Consider the following 15,377-nt stretch of genomic DNA (forward strand, 5'->3'; position numbering starts at 1 on the left):
CTCTTCTGCCAGCATGTGCAGTTCTGCAGCGTGCTTAAGCCACACACAGAAACCAAATTGTCCAGCTGTGTGGTTTTACTATGCCAGTTTCAGTGCTTTTAGGACCACAAACTTGAGCAAAGGCTCAAGTTTTCCTGAAGTTGTTTGCCTGTTACTGTTCTTACCTGTTCTATCTTCAGTTTCCCCTATATTAGATACTATAAGGTGAGTTCTCTAGAAGAGAAACACTTTTAAATTTGTACTTTTTACCAGACTGTTACAGATTCAAAATTGCATCTTACTTTATTATGTGTTGGCATAGAAGTTTGAATGTGACAGCACATCTGTAACAATTTATTTCCTTACTAGCAAAGCTCACAGACTGGGTGCTTTTAGATCCACTGGGCAAAAATAAAAGAACGTAGTGCAGACAGGAAAAATATCTCCCATTCCTGATGCTAGGAATAAGATATTTTAATGTAGACCATTCTAAGTATCTGAAAGACCATATACAAACTGGGAGCACTTTAAATATGTTTATTCAGCAGCTATTACAATCAGCCTCCAAAAAACTGGAGTCCCCTCTTGTTTCTGAACCGTGTCAAGTGATGAAAATGCCAAGGAACATTGAAGCTAAACAGTGCACTCCTTTCTGAGAAACAGACATGTCTAACAGGGATTAATCTCTTTGAAAAGGCAAAATATAAATATATACACTCTAAATTCACAACAACAGTTTAAACGCACTACATTAATTCAAGTCGGGGGAACAGTGGACAAATCCACCCTCATGTAAACTGCAGTCGTAAAATCTCTCTGCTGTCTTCTCCTCAAACCCTGTCCAGTTTGGGTTAACTGTGATCTGCCTAGCGCAGAGCTGAAATACAGAAGCACTGAAGTGTTGAATCTCAGGGGCTGTGCACAGGACCAGGAAGTGGGGTGACTGATGCTCTGTTCTCTACACGTTGCTCAAGGCATCCACACCAGGAAGAACCTTACCTGGAAGCAGTTAAAACACAGAAGTGAGGTTAAGAACCCTCTTGCAATTGAAGCATTTAAAATAAAATTAGAGATTATAGATTAAAAGTGGAAAAGACTGGCTCTATATACACTCCTGTTGACAACAGTGGCTCTTAGGGCATGCGGGCACATTTACACTGTTCCACAAAGTAAACATCTTTCAGGGCTGTAGTGAGAGCTCATCCAGAGCACAGCCTCCCTCAAATGTCAGCAGAAAGATGCTGAGTGTACCACAGTCATCAATTTTCCATTTACAACAATGGGAAGTGTCTATCCAAGTCTCTGCTTGTGTCTGATCCAAACGGCCCCGATCTTTTTCCACTCAGTTTGATGGCAAACAGGTTTTTGATTTGATCTAGGGGGTTGCTGCATATTTTCTTTGATCTGTAGTGGCATGTAAAAGGAATTTTGGAGTGTGTGGTGGAAACTTTAAGAAAGAATTAAGAAATGAAACCTCCTACAAAGCTCAAGTCTTTAAACACCCAGGTCTGGGTATTTACAAGCCTCATTCCAGCCGACGGAAGTAAGGAATATGCTCACCTTTGAGTATGAGGATCCAGATTATGAAAGTGGAATGTTTTCCACAGCATTTTTAAGCCTTTTGTCCTACTTTAATTACAAAGAGAGACCATTCTGGTTTTGCTTTTTTCCAGAAATCCTACTTTTTGATGCTCAAGCTGTGTGGCAGCCCTGAATTTTAACACTGTTCACAACTCCCTGGTTTGCTGTTTTTTTTTTTTCCCCTTGGATCTTCAGAAGCTTTTCCAATTAGCAAGACTTCCGTTACATTTAAAAGATCACACACACAAACCCACATTTTGGGCCAAAACTTAGACAAGTTTGTCCTTTTGAATCAATCGGTTGCACAGTGTTTCCTTCTAACCATCTGCATTCCTTCCCTTTCCCATCACTCCCTAGGCAACAGAAACAAAAGCTCTGTCTCGCATAGAACTGCTGGAAAGTACCAGCTGCAATGCAGTTTATTGCAGTTTCTCTTCCACAGAGAAGTTGACAGCATTAGATAATTTACACACATTGGGAAACAGCTAATTACCAGAGGAAATGAAAACTCATTTAAAGTACAATGTTACTCATTAGAAGAGCCCTGTAAATTCTCACCATTTTGAATTGCAAGCACCCTCCTGCAGGTTGGTAAGTGAGCACCAGAGGGCTCCCGAAACCAGGGGATTTCAAACAATGCGCTGGAAAGGAGGCTTCTGGCAACAATTCCAGACTATTCTGATGAGATTTCCCTAACAGCCACTGGGCATTTTAAGCAGTCTGGTTAGTGTGCCTCAGGGGATCATCTACAAAACAGAAACAGCATGCTCTTGAGGCCATTTTATTTTCCATTCCAGCGGGTTTGCCTTCTGGGAGTGGCAGACTGTGCTGTTTGCAAGAATACTCCCGTTTTCTTTTCTCTCTTCCTCTAGGGGGGTTACAAAAGAAGAGCAGTGAGGAGGGCTCACTGCTCAAAAGCTATGTGCAACTCCACGTGGTGGAACAGAAATGACATTCACTCTACTGTTGTGTTTTCTTGAGTATAGACACATGGTAGAGTACCCAGAACTACCTGATTTGCTAAACAGGTTAAGATAAAAGAAGAGTTACCCTCTAGCAGTTCCAGGCTGGCACCACCTCCCGTGCTGACATGGCTAACTTTATCCTCAGTGTTCCACTTTGCACAGCAAGTGGCTGTATCTCCACCACCTGTGGTACAAACAAGATCAGAGACACAAGAAGTTCAGATTCTCTGCAGTTTAAGGGCCACAACCTTGCTACAAGCTGGTCCTGCTGCCAAACACTCCACATTACTACATACAGCAGTTTTTAAAGCCCTGACTTCAAGCTGAAGCACAGGTGAAAACATGAGGAAAGAAAACCAAACTTGACAAGTATTTTTAGCATGATACTGGCAAGAAGCTTCTTGTTGCATTTAGAAAGACAAGAGCACACTCATACAACTTACCAATAATGGTGATGCTGCCCTTTCCAGTTACTTCTACCACTTTGTCCATCAGGGCTTTGGTTCCTTTGGCAAACTTGTCCCACTCAAAGACACCGACTGGACCATTCCACACAATCTGCTTGGCCCTTCCCACAACTTCAACAAACTTCTTCACACTTTCAGGGCCGCAGTCCAAGCCCTAAGACAAGTAAGAGAAGCCACTTACTGCTGGCCCTCATCTCAAGTCACCCGTGTCTAGCTGGGATCTCAGAAGCTTCCCCTTCACCCATGGATATAAAGCAAAAGTTCCTCTACACACCAAGGAACAGATTTGCCAGCAGCTGCTGCAGTAGGGTGGAGTGTGGTGTGGTACCGATCTTCCTACTGTTAAGAAGTGATTTTTAAATCAATGTCAGATGGCTGAAGCCTTGGTTAGAAACTTTTGCCAACTGTACTTAAATTCCAGTCAAATAAAAGGGATTTCTACTGTGTCTGTATCTGAAAGGTTTAGAGGAATTTTGTTGTTTTAATCCAACTCTTACAAAAGCTACTTTAGACTAAAAAATTCAGAACAAAATGGCTTCAATTTCATTAAACCAATATATTCTATGCAGCTTGACTGCCTTCAGAAGCATTTGCAAAGGATCACAATGACTCTTTCCATTCCTTTAATGTGTCTTTCCTGCCCCACTGCTGGCCATTACTTCTGTTAGTGCCTTGCCTATTAATACCCACCATCCAGCCAGCAGGAATGCCGGAGGCCACTGTGGCTTCCCCAGTCTGTGCATTCTCATCAAATTTGTTTGCAGTGACAAAGTCAACAGGCAGAGTAATCTTCACACCGTTCTTCTCTGCTTTGGCCATCAGGTCCTTGACAATTTTTGATCCCTCTTCATCAAACAGAGAGTTGCCAATCTAGAGAAGTTAGTTGGGAAAAGTGAGAGAGGTGTTTGTTCAGTTACTGGTCATTACAGAAGAGAACAGCAGCAGTCAAGCCAAACTGCTCACACAACAATTCTAGAAAGACTTTCTTAAAGTACCCAGCTAGACATAGGCAGCAAAGTGACTGTCAAGTAACTTCTCTGTGCTCCCTGCTCTTGTAGAGTTGAGGTAGAGAGTTCTCAATACAATATACGAGGGACATCCTGACCATACTCTTTACTAGGAGCAGACACTGGATTGCTCTTTTCATACCTCCATGTTGTTGATCACTTTGAGGAAGGTGAATGCCATTCCACCACCAATGATCATCTCATTGACCTTATCCAACATGTTACTGATCAGCTGGATCTTATCCTGAACTTTGGCTCTGGTGACAGAAAGAGAGAAGGAAAAATAATGAATAACAGCCACTGCCCCAAACTCCTCTGACAGAACTTAGTCTCTAGTAATCTTTAGCTAAGACAACATGAAGCTTTACAGGGACTTCTTGGATTGAAGCAGAATTCACCAACTGCTATTCAGTAATGGCAATAACATGACTATGGCATATCAAGGCCATTCTGAGAGAATGAGCCAATAAAGGAGTTGTTGGAAGTAGGCAGGAAGGGAATCTGTCAACGTATCAGGCCAGCATTAAATAGCAACTTACAAGAGCATTATTCATTCCTCCATGGTTTTCCTATTTAAATATAAACTTTGTTTAACACTTTACAGCCTGATTTCCCCTGTTTGTCCAGCACAGCAGAGCAGAGATCAGAGCACTGCCATTCACAGCCACTGTCCAACCCCAGATTCTCTGTACCAGCTCCCACACACCCAGCTCCTGTAACCCACCACACTCACAGAACAGCTTTAAACTACCAGGCTGATGTGTGACACAGAACTGCGCTGCCCAAAAGCAGATGACTGCTTTTGACATGAGATACAAATGGTAATGGAACAACAATACCAACATTACATTATGTAGGAATGGCAGAAGAGACAGTAAACAGACAGAAGTCTCCTGTCTTCCCTCTTTAATGCCATGTATGAAATTTCTGTTGTTATCTAAAAGAAAGCTTCATAAAAGAGCGTAGGAAACCACCCTGAGCTAAACCTAGGCTGGCAACCAGAAGACTTGCATTATTGTCTTAGTTTCGCAGCACCCTGCTTGGTGACATTAGACAAGACCACTTCCTCTTCTTGCTTTAGTTTCCCCATCTCTGAATGGATAATTGTATGAATTTCATTAATGAAATGCTTTCAGACCTAACCATACAAAACAGGTATTGCCTCTACAAATGCAATCTTATACTGGTCACAGAGAGCTCTGGTGTGAACCAGCCACTGACCCCAGTTTAAGCCATGAAGCTGCTGATGTTGCTACACTGTGGGAACTGAATGGGTGAAGAAGCATTGATGGGATGGTACAAAGCCACAGCAAAACCCTGTGAGGCCTGTCCTGCTGTGTTCAGCTCCAGGCAGAAAACATGAAGGTGAATTAGTTTTGTTTCTTTTCCTTGCACATACCCTGCTCCTGGCACTGAAGTACTTTCCTGCACATGGTCTTTGCCAACACAGTTCATTTCCAGTTTCCTTGTTAGTACAGTTCTCAGTTCATTTTCTAGGCCAAATTTTGTTATATATAAGCAGTAGCAAGCCTGCAGCTGGACCACATGCAGCTTACAAGTGTGACCTCCCCGTGGTGCAATCAAGCGAGAGTTGCTCATCTGCCATCCCACCTAGGAACCAGATGACCCATCAGTGGAAGGGTGATGCTTTCAAACACATAAAGGTGTTTTCTGGCTCTGAACCACTCTGAGCTATTCCTGTGACTAAGATGCTGTCAGCATTCATCAACCTTTGGTCACACAATGAGCTTAGTATCAAGCTCCTGGACCAGGACATGCTGGTTACTCTGATCATGCACCTCAAAAGAGCTTATTTTGTTCCCATTGGATTTACAACACTTCCAGACTTTACAAATAGGCTTGATATTTTAACATTTGGGCCATCCTACCTGCTGCTCTAACTCAAACATCTGGTAAGATAACTAACAAACTTTCCCCTGGTGATATACCTGCTACTTCCATCAAAGGCAATGAGGCAGGTATAGTGCTTAGTGATGGGTCACCTGCAGCTGTAAACTTTGCAAGGGTACTGATAGAAAGAAAATAAAGCATTGTTCAGTATAACTAAGGTCACAGAAGTGCCAAACTTTATGTGAGAACTGAAAAGTAGTTCTTAACACACACGTTTGGGTGCAAAGAGCAGTAATAAGCCACATACTTCTATCAAGAACACAGGAATGTCGCCATGTACCAGCTTTGTATTACTTAGCAAAGTATTTTAATTCATCTGATAAACTGAAATACACCATCATAGAACCATGGTGCTGAACTAAGAACACGTATGACATAAATCAGCAGCAATGGGAAATTATTTCTACACAGAAGCAGTCACTTGTTTTTTCAGGTTTCTCTGCACAGAACTTAACTGCTGCAGAAGAGCAGAGGCCCATCCAGCTACAGCAGGTCATCATTGCATAATGACAGTCCATGTCACTTTCCACAGTGCTGAGCCTGCAGGATGCTTGTACTCTGGACCGTGGAGGAAGGGTCACTGACAATGCTTCAGGGCCATCGTGTGTATCTAACAGGTCTTCTGGGTCATCTGTGCAACAAACTCAATTTGGGGAATGTAAGAGGTCAGGCGATACAACGAACTCCCTGATAGTATCGCAGGAGTGGACATGATCAGTTAGCTCCTCTCTAATGACATCTTACAGAGATCTTGGGACTTACCTACAAATCTGAACTGCAGATGCAATTAAAGGCAAGCACTTGTTTCAACGAAGCCAAAATAGCTTTTCATTTCTTAACAGAGGAGTTAAACAGAAATACAAAATTCTTATGTTTCTTGAGTCTTACCCTCCAAGAATTGCTAAGAAGGGTCTCTCTGGACTCTCCAGGGCCTTAGCAAAATAATCCAGTTCCTTCTTCATCAGGAAGCCAGCAGCCTTCTGAGGCAGGTTGACACCTACCATAGAGCTGCAGAATAAAAAGAGTGAGGAAAGAAAAACTGTCTATCAGCACAGGTCCAAACAGCCCTGTGTCTAACAGCATTATAAAGGCAATCCTTTAGTCAGCTGCAGGAGTGAGAACAGCTACCACCTGCATGAAAACAAACACAAGGTTTTGTTTTCCTAGTTCGATAAGGTGGCTGTACACAGTTTCTGAGATAGTTTTTGCACAGACATATCACTATGCAAGACATTTATACTGTTTAGAGTGATCCAAAACATTGAGGGACAAATAAGCATAGTGAGAGCAGAAATGCCTTCCTGTGATAGCACTGGATTATGAAATCAAGCTCAATGGGGACCACTGGAGTTTGCTCTAACTGGAGTTAGTACAAATACCTAAACCCACTCCATGAGAATTACCAGTCTGGAGCTATTCATCTTTTGGAAAAGAGTTCTGCTGTAATTGCAGGACAATTTATACATGTCTCAAGCAATAATTTTTATATCTTGAAAGCATAAAAGGTCAGTTCAAGTTTTAAGAGTTTCAGCTGTCTTCTGTTCCCTGAGCGCATGAAACAGCATATACTACTGACACCCACCTCCGCTAAATCCATTACTTTGTAGCCAACACTGCAGAAGGATAATGGGATAAGCCCAAAAGGAAAACTCACTGGGGCAAAGCTTTATGTGTTTCCACAGCAGACATCATTCTGCAGTTCTGCCTGTGGAAGGAAAATGGATACACACCTGTGAGCTCGGTGGGCAGTTCCAAAAGCATCATTGACATAGACATCTCCCAGTTTAGAAAGAGAGGATCTGAAAGCCTCCACTTTTGCAGAATCAGCCTTGATCTAAAAAGAGAAAGAGCAACAGGTTTTTGCTTTTCAGGTACACAGAGTTGATCCTGAAACTAAAGTCACAGTCAGCAATTTGCCTTGTAAACCCAAAGCAATGAAAGGCCAGCTGGAGAAACATATCAGTTCATCACTGTATTTCATATGCTCTTTCCCAGTCCAGTAGGAGCAACAAAAAGGTTTAAATGGTTTAAACTGCCCAAGAATTTATTCTTGCTATTACAGGCCTGAGGACTCTTCCCACTTCAAGTTTCTAGCAGAACAGGAACAAACTGCAGTGCTCCTGGCCATTCAGTCCCTCTCCAACAGACCTCCAGTTTTAGTGGTGAACACAGGTAATGCAGAAAGGGTGTGGAGAGACAAGGCAATGCCAAGATGCAACTTAAAAACCCCATGCTTGCTCACTAAACAAAGCAAGCATGGCCTCCAATTGCCAAAGGTAAAATAATGAACTCCTGAAGAACTGATTTAGCAATTGCATTGATTATTAACTGATAAATAACCTGCACACTACAACAGGACATAGAGAAAGCAGCCAGCATCAGAAAGCTGGAGATAAGCTTAGTGTGTAGTGGGCAAGAACAGACACACGGCCAGGCACAGATCCAACACCATGGGGACAATGGCAGGAAGGTGCTCTAATTAATGGCAGATGGGTTCAGCTTTGGGTGTGCTTTTACCCACACTGCCTGAGCAAATGTCAAGCCAAAGGGACCAGAAGATTATAGAACTACACTGTCAACTGCTCCTTCACTGCATAAAACCAGGCAATTCACCAACAGACTAAATGCTTCTGTTAAAACCAGTAGCATCTGTAAGCAGGACACAAGAGGCTCCAAGTGACGAACCACAATCACTTGATCTGCTTTGGAAAGCCACAGTTTCTAAGCATCAGTTAGTAACCTGCAGTCTTGCACTGCTATTTCCATAGCACAGACTTTCACCTCTGTCAGGACCAGAAGCAGGTCTGTCAACAGCACCTCTCCTGTTGTGCTCAACTGCAGTGCAGGCTTCCACACCCTGCTAAATAAGATGAAAACTACAGAAATGCACTTGGGACAGTTCCCAAAGCAAATTCCATTCTTGCCCCACTCTTCTTCCTGCCACCGTACTGGCTTTCAGTGGCACACAGTTTTAGTAATTAATTGCTGCATTTCTCACTGCCATCTGCAAGCGCTTACTACTTCTCTAGGCTGGTTTTTTAACTACAGGAGTCCTGTATCAGCCCATAAAGGGCACCACACGATGTCAGCATTCCACTCCATACACTGAATCTGAAAAGAGTCAAGGCCTGTGTAAAGTCATCGGGGTCACCATCGCCAAGAAAAGCAGCTGTCTGGAGCAAGCGTTCTTCCTGACCTTCAAGAAAATGTCAGAGGTGCAAGGCAGCCTGGTTCTGGATGTCTGCTCTTAAGAGAAGGCAGCAAAAGGGTTTAAAACCTCTCTGCTGCAGCACATTTAAGCATTATATTAAAACAATAGCCAGATAATCAAGAAATAAGCATCATTCTTACAGCCCCAGTAGCAACAAACCATCTCCAACAGACTTTGGGGGTTTGTTTTAGATATCCCAAAAATAAAGTCTAATAAGAATCAGCCAATTTCCTGCACAACCCTATTTTGCTCCTTCTTTTACAGACTGCACCACCTTCATGAGTCATCTATAGCCTTTCACTTCACTTGTTTCATCTTGGAAATTCAATGTAATTGACTCAAACTTCTGCACAGCATAGTACAAATGCTGGGACATGTTGAACTAAAGATCTCTGACACACTTCTGGAAGCAAATTAATAAACGGGTTTAATACAGGCTGCTGTCTTCTTGTCCTTCTGCAGCAAAAAAGGTAGTAAGACCAGAGCAGGCATACAAAAAAGCCGCACTTGAAGTTTTACCTTGTTCCCTGATGCATCCTTCCCTTTCCCCTCTTCTTCTACATGGAATCGGAGGTTCTCTAGCAGGATGATGGAGCCAGCTGCAGGATTAGCACAGGCTGCCTCCACCTCAGGACCAACACAATCCTTCAGGAATAAGACCTCCCTGCAAAAACAAGATGAACACTGTCATCCCACCAGTGACTCTTGCTTTCAGAAAGGAAAACATCCAGGTCCACTGATAGAGAGGCCTGGTGCATGCTGGATTGCTCTTCTAACTCACCTGCCCATGAGTGCTTTAAGCTCCACAGCTACTGGTGCCAAGGAAAACTTCTCAGGCATAGGAACACCATCCGGACGACCTAGGTGACTCATCAAAACCACTGACTTAGCTCCATGATCCAAGCAGTGCTTGATGGTAGGAACAGCAGCCTTAATTCTGTAATAGCAGAGAACAAATTAAAAAGGATTCAGATAGAGTTTACCGGGCAAACAGATTTAGTGACCACTTACACAAAAGCCTCAAGAGCTGTCCCTCAAAAATGACAAAAGTAATGGAGGAGAAGAGCATGGAAGAATAATTATTTCAGAAGCCCATCCTACCTCTGGTGCTTACACAGTTCACCCAACCTCTCATCAAAGAGGCATCACCACCAGTAAGTCTCTGAAAGGGACACTGGGCTTCTTAGGAAACTGTCCTTGCTAGAACAAGTGTCTAGGAGACTAACCACATCCCACAGGGCACAGCTGTCCTTATGGAACTAATCCAACCTACTCTTCTCTGAGGGACTGTGACAATTCTGGAGCACAGACCAGAAAGCATCAGCAAAATTCTCCATCCCAGCTGTGTTTTCATACATTTCACTGTTATCTTCCAGGTGATGTAGGACACAGGAGTGAAATACATTTTGTAATCTAAACTGTGCTGATTGCTCCTAGCTAAGAAATGTCAGGACACAATTGAACAGAACCAGGCTTCCTGGTTTAGTCAGTGATCCTGACCAATAAAGAAATGATGGGTATGCTGAGCAGTGAGCATACTGTGGTGAACAAAACTGGCATCTGTCTGTAAGAGACAAGCAAGGCAAGACATTTGCTATAACCATTTCTAAATCTTGTGTCTTTGTATGCTTCATTGAAACAATTATTCTAACATAAGCCAACAAGTTCACACAACTGCAGTGTAACCAGAAGGCAAAAAGTCTTATGGATACTACAAAAAAATACAGCAAATTTTTACACACAGCCAAAGGGATGTGGCTGTGAAATGGTCACAACACTTCAACCATATTTAAAGAATGAAGTTTAGGGTCTGTAAAATTACAAGATTTTTTCTATATGCTTTCCATAGTGAGAAGAAGCCTTGCAGTTAGTAGTAATAGCTACAAAGGTTTTAATTAATAATTGATGACCTTCTCTGAGACACATCCAATAGTGTGGTATGAATCATGGTAGTGTTCCAGGTACTGCTAAAAGAACTGGGCTAAAATGGGAAAGAAAACAGACTTTGGGGCTTCTATCTGAGATGGGAATTGAGACTCACCTTTGATTGTTGGTTATTTTGTGATCCTTCATTGGAACATTGAAGTCAACCCTAAAAAAAAGAAAACAGAAATAAAATTAAATACTCAACAAATTCTTTTACAAAGAGCAAGGGAACCTGCCAGTAAAGGCACTGGATAGAACAGCAACATGACAATTACAGGAAGATTTTTAGCTCTGCCTTGTGTACAACTTCTGTTTTGAAATCAGGACATTATCAGCCAAACTGAGAACAAACATCTGCTGGAATGACTTAGTAAAGCTGTGCCACCGAGGCATCCTAACGCTCATGGCAGCAGTAGCAAAGATGCTCAAGAAGGAAATAAAACTGAGATTGAACAAGCTCCTCACAACCTTTTCGTTTTAAACAACGTACCCTTGGATCATGAACTAGGAGCTTCCAAGGGAAAGGAAACAAATAATGAAAGTGACACTGTGCTGTCTAATGAGGCCTCCAAGATGTTTGGCTGGATTGCCACAGCAAGCAAGCAGCCTCCAGGAAGTGGTCCAGTTATCACCTACAACTTTGAATTTCTGTCCTCCAATTTGTCTGCAGCCAAGTGCTGGGCTTATCACATTCCCACTGGAAAACCTGAGGAGGATCTGGAGGTAGATCTTGCCCTACCTCTGCCAGCTGAAGGGATGGGAGGGAGGAGTTTCATCAGCCATTTCTCACTAGCATCCCTTGTGCCCACGTGCAGACTAGCAGCAGCAGCAGGAAACTGTGTTGCATAACGGCGAAGGCAGAAATTACTCATAGATCTACAGGAGGGAAGAGAACTGGCTGCAACAGCGTATCAGAACGAGGAAAGTGAAACATGGCCTTCAAGTTCACCCTCCATCGTTCTGTGTCTGTATTAAACAACAGCAAGATTCACCAAGTTACTTGAATTCTCTTGCAGCCTGCTCAGCACGAGAAACAGACTGAAAGAACAACAAAAGCTGCCAGCAAAACAGGAGTAGCTGAGCAGAAAGGAATTGAACTGGCAGCCCCACGGTACAGGGGATGAATTCTAGAAAGGGGAAAGAAAAGCATTTTCCGTGCCATTTTATTGTCCTAGTATTCTAAAATGAGAGAATAAAAGAATAGTTTGCTTTACAGAGCCGTCAGAGCTACAACAGGAAGACACAGCTCACCCTTCTGCCCCACTGCAGGCTACTGAAATCTGAGCTCCCCTTAAACCCTTTCTCCTCCCCATTCCCAACTTCTCTAGAAGCTTACTTTAGGACTGGAAGTTAAGCAGGTTATGAGTATGCCAAAATTCTGATGACTACGAGAAGAGAAAAAAAAGAGGTATTGGTTTCAGTAGTAGTGAGAGCACATGGTGCCTCTGTTCAGGGAAATGAGAAGCAGGCAGCAGAGACTGGCACCACATTTGCTGTTTCATTCAGTTTTAGTAGCTCATCACTGGATTGTAAAGACAGATTAAAGTGCACTAAGTATCAAGACCAAGAGCTGACTTAACCCATCCTTTGCCACTGCAAGGGTGTTCCCTGCAACACAACTCAGAAAAGGTACAGCCAGTCAGACTGCAAAAATACCCAAACTCAACTCTTACAGAGATAAAAGGGATCTTTTGTTCACCAGATTTCAGAAGCACGTGTGAATTCCAAGCTAGCTTCTTCACCCATTACAGGGCTAGTTTCTGCCAAGCAAATTTCTAGGGAACTACTATGTCTCACAAAATAAGACAGAGACACGATGAAAAGTGGAAGCTGCCTGGTACAGACTACAAGAAAGATAAGTTTGAGTTCTGTTCTACCTGCGCACTCACCGAGCAAGGTACCAGCCACACAGCAGTCACATTTCAGTGACCTTGGACAAAGAACCCCACAACACGAGCACTTCCAGCAGGATGTATCATGACATAACTCAGTGCCCTTATCTCCAGGAATCTGGCAGCAATTCCAGCGTTAGGCTTTCAGCAGGCCTTGATACTTTATAAATAAGCTATAAACTCCTATTTTAGTGTTTTACGACAGGATATGATGAATACCTGCGACTTAACTCGTGCTGCAAAAAGCGGAATTATTATTTTATTGGGGTAGAGCCGTATTTTCACTTTTCTATTGCAACGGGCTTGGGATTTGCAGGAAAGAAACAGGGAAATGGGGAATAGTGCTCCCCCGGTTTTCCTCTCAGCCTGTGGACGATACATGTGCATTAGAGCGACATACCGCGGCGGAGCTCGGTGGTTCCGCTCCCGGGTACCTCGGCACTGCCAGAGAGCGTGAGGCTGCGTTCACAGCCCTCCGCACAAGGCAACGGACACGTTTCTTTGATGGATAACTCGGGATGTACGGAGCCTTTCCAAGAGCCAGAGTACGGGAAAAACAAAAACGAAATCCCACCGAAAATCATTTCCCAGGCTCAGACGAGCAGCCGAGGAGGGAGATGACTTGTTCCCGCCTGGGAAAGCTGCGTGTGAACCCGCCCAGCCCCCAGGCACCCGCTCGGCCCCACCGCAGCGCGGAGATGGGGCGAGTCAGCGTCGGCGGGGCCCTGGGGGCCGCGGGCGGCTCCCACCCTCCTCCATCCCTGGGAGGCACAACCCTCCCGCCCTGCTCGCGGGACTGAGGGCCGGCCCCGGAACAAGGGCACCAGCAGTACCCCCGGGGACTGCCGCGGTCGGGCCGGGCCAGGCCGGGCCCTTCCTCCCCTCACGGCACAGCTGGAATGCGTGAGGCCGACCCCGGATCCTCACCTCATGACGACCCGTTTGCCCTTCACGTCCACCTTGTCGAGAGTGAGCTTGTTGGAGAGAGACATGTTTGCTCCAAACACTACCCAACCACACACTCCGCTCTGTTCCGCTGCCGCCTCCGCTCTGCCGCAGCGACCGCCAGCACCGCCGGCACACAGCTCGCCCCGCCCCCGCCCGTCAGTGATTGGCCCGCGCTGCCCGCCGCGCATCACTATTGGTTAAGCTGCCTGCCCGTCAGCGGACCGCCTGCCCCTGCAGGAGGCCTGGCTGAGGAGGGAGGCCCGGTCACGTCCCGCACGCAGCCGGCGCAGCCTGTGGCGGTGTTACCTCAGCGGCTGGGAGAGGTGTTACAGCAGCGGCTTCTTCCGCCCGGGCCCGAGAGCCGGTGAGACCCCAGCCCCAAGTTAAAATACATTTGATTATAGGTTCAAAAATGCATCTGCGAGCGCACCACGCTCAGTGTTTTTTCTGGAGCACAAGGCAGAGAGGTTCATGGCGGGTAACAAACCTGCCTGCCCTAGCAGCACTTATGTTCTTCCAGCTTCTGGAAATAATCAGCTATTTGTTTTGTTTCTCCTTAAGTACTTTTGTACGATTTCACTGAAATGAATCCTCTTTTATTTCCAATCTCGAAACTACTGAATTAATAGTTCTGGGTCTTGCTTGAGGGTAAATTGTCCATAATGGTTGAATATGTGTCAATTGGCAAAGGCTGGAAACCTTCACAGTCAGTACTTCTGTCTGGTGTAGGCCCAGCATCACAACTGAAAAAACAACACACAACCTGGGATATTTTTTAAATGACCTAGTTTAATACTTCACAAGACAACTAGGAAAAGCCAGGAATACGCTTTCCAGAAGCGTGGTTTATGTGGTGAGTTCATTTTTTTTTTGGTTTTTTAATATGCAGACACTGCTGAGAAAATTGTGATAAAGTTGAGTGCCTGACAGAGTGGTTTGTCCTTGACAGAAAGGCCAGATTTAGGAGAAAGGCTACAACAGACAAGCAAAGGGCAGGGAAAATAGAAGAAAACAAGCACGCCCTTACAAGAAACAAAATAGGAAGATAGGTAGAGAGGCAAACCAAAGCATTGCTCACACATGGATGAAAACATCCAGCCTGCGTGGGCAGAAGAGCAGGAGCATCCTGCTGCAGGACTTGTCAGAAGGCTTGGAAAAGCCTGGATGGGCTTCCAAGACAGGTTAGAGACATCAGTTTACCCAAGTGATACAGCTATCCTAACCACAACAGAAGCTGAAATGACACATGGGAACAAAGTAATAGGAGATGTGAAATCCTCTATTATGTGGTCACTTCGTAGGAGGAAAACTTCTCCATAGTGTATCTGTGTGTCACTGTGGCTTATCATCTGTAGCTATAAATCATATAGTCAGGGTTCAAATTAAATTAGGTCCAATAATAGTTGTGATATTGACTCAGAGTAAACGTGGAGTGTATCCATGGGTCCCTGAACCTGCAGCATCCATCGGGATCTTTGTGAGGCAGAGAA

General features: G+C 44.3%; 1 protein-coding gene across 1 annotated transcript; it reads right to left on the bottom strand.

Annotated features, from left to right (window-relative positions):
- Positions 1 to 501: 501 nt before the first annotated feature.
- PGK1 (phosphoglycerate kinase 1) lies at positions 502 to 14,026 on the bottom strand. Its single transcript, XM_062640007.1, has 11 exons — positions 13,867 to 14,026; positions 11,163 to 11,213; positions 9,903 to 10,058; positions 9,641 to 9,785; positions 7,641 to 7,744; positions 6,799 to 6,918; positions 4,142 to 4,256; positions 3,683 to 3,862; positions 2,969 to 3,146; positions 2,611 to 2,709; positions 502 to 978 (listed from the first exon to the last, which is right to left on the bottom strand). Exons 1-11 carry the CDS (start codon positions 13,929 to 13,931, stop codon positions 938 to 940), a joined length of 1,254 nt encoding a protein of 417 aa, XP_062495991.1. The 5' UTR covers positions 13,932 to 14,026; the 3' UTR covers positions 502 to 937.
- Positions 14,027 to 15,377: the final 1,351 nt, after the last annotated feature.

Source organism: Pezoporus occidentalis, unplaced genomic scaffold, assembly GCF_034315485.1.
Source record: "Pezoporus occidentalis ecotype Australia unplaced genomic scaffold, CSIRO_AGI_Poc_V1 ctg63, whole genome shotgun sequence".
Classification (NCBI taxonomy): domain Eukaryota; kingdom Metazoa; phylum Chordata; class Aves; order Psittaciformes; family Psittacidae; genus Pezoporus; species Pezoporus occidentalis.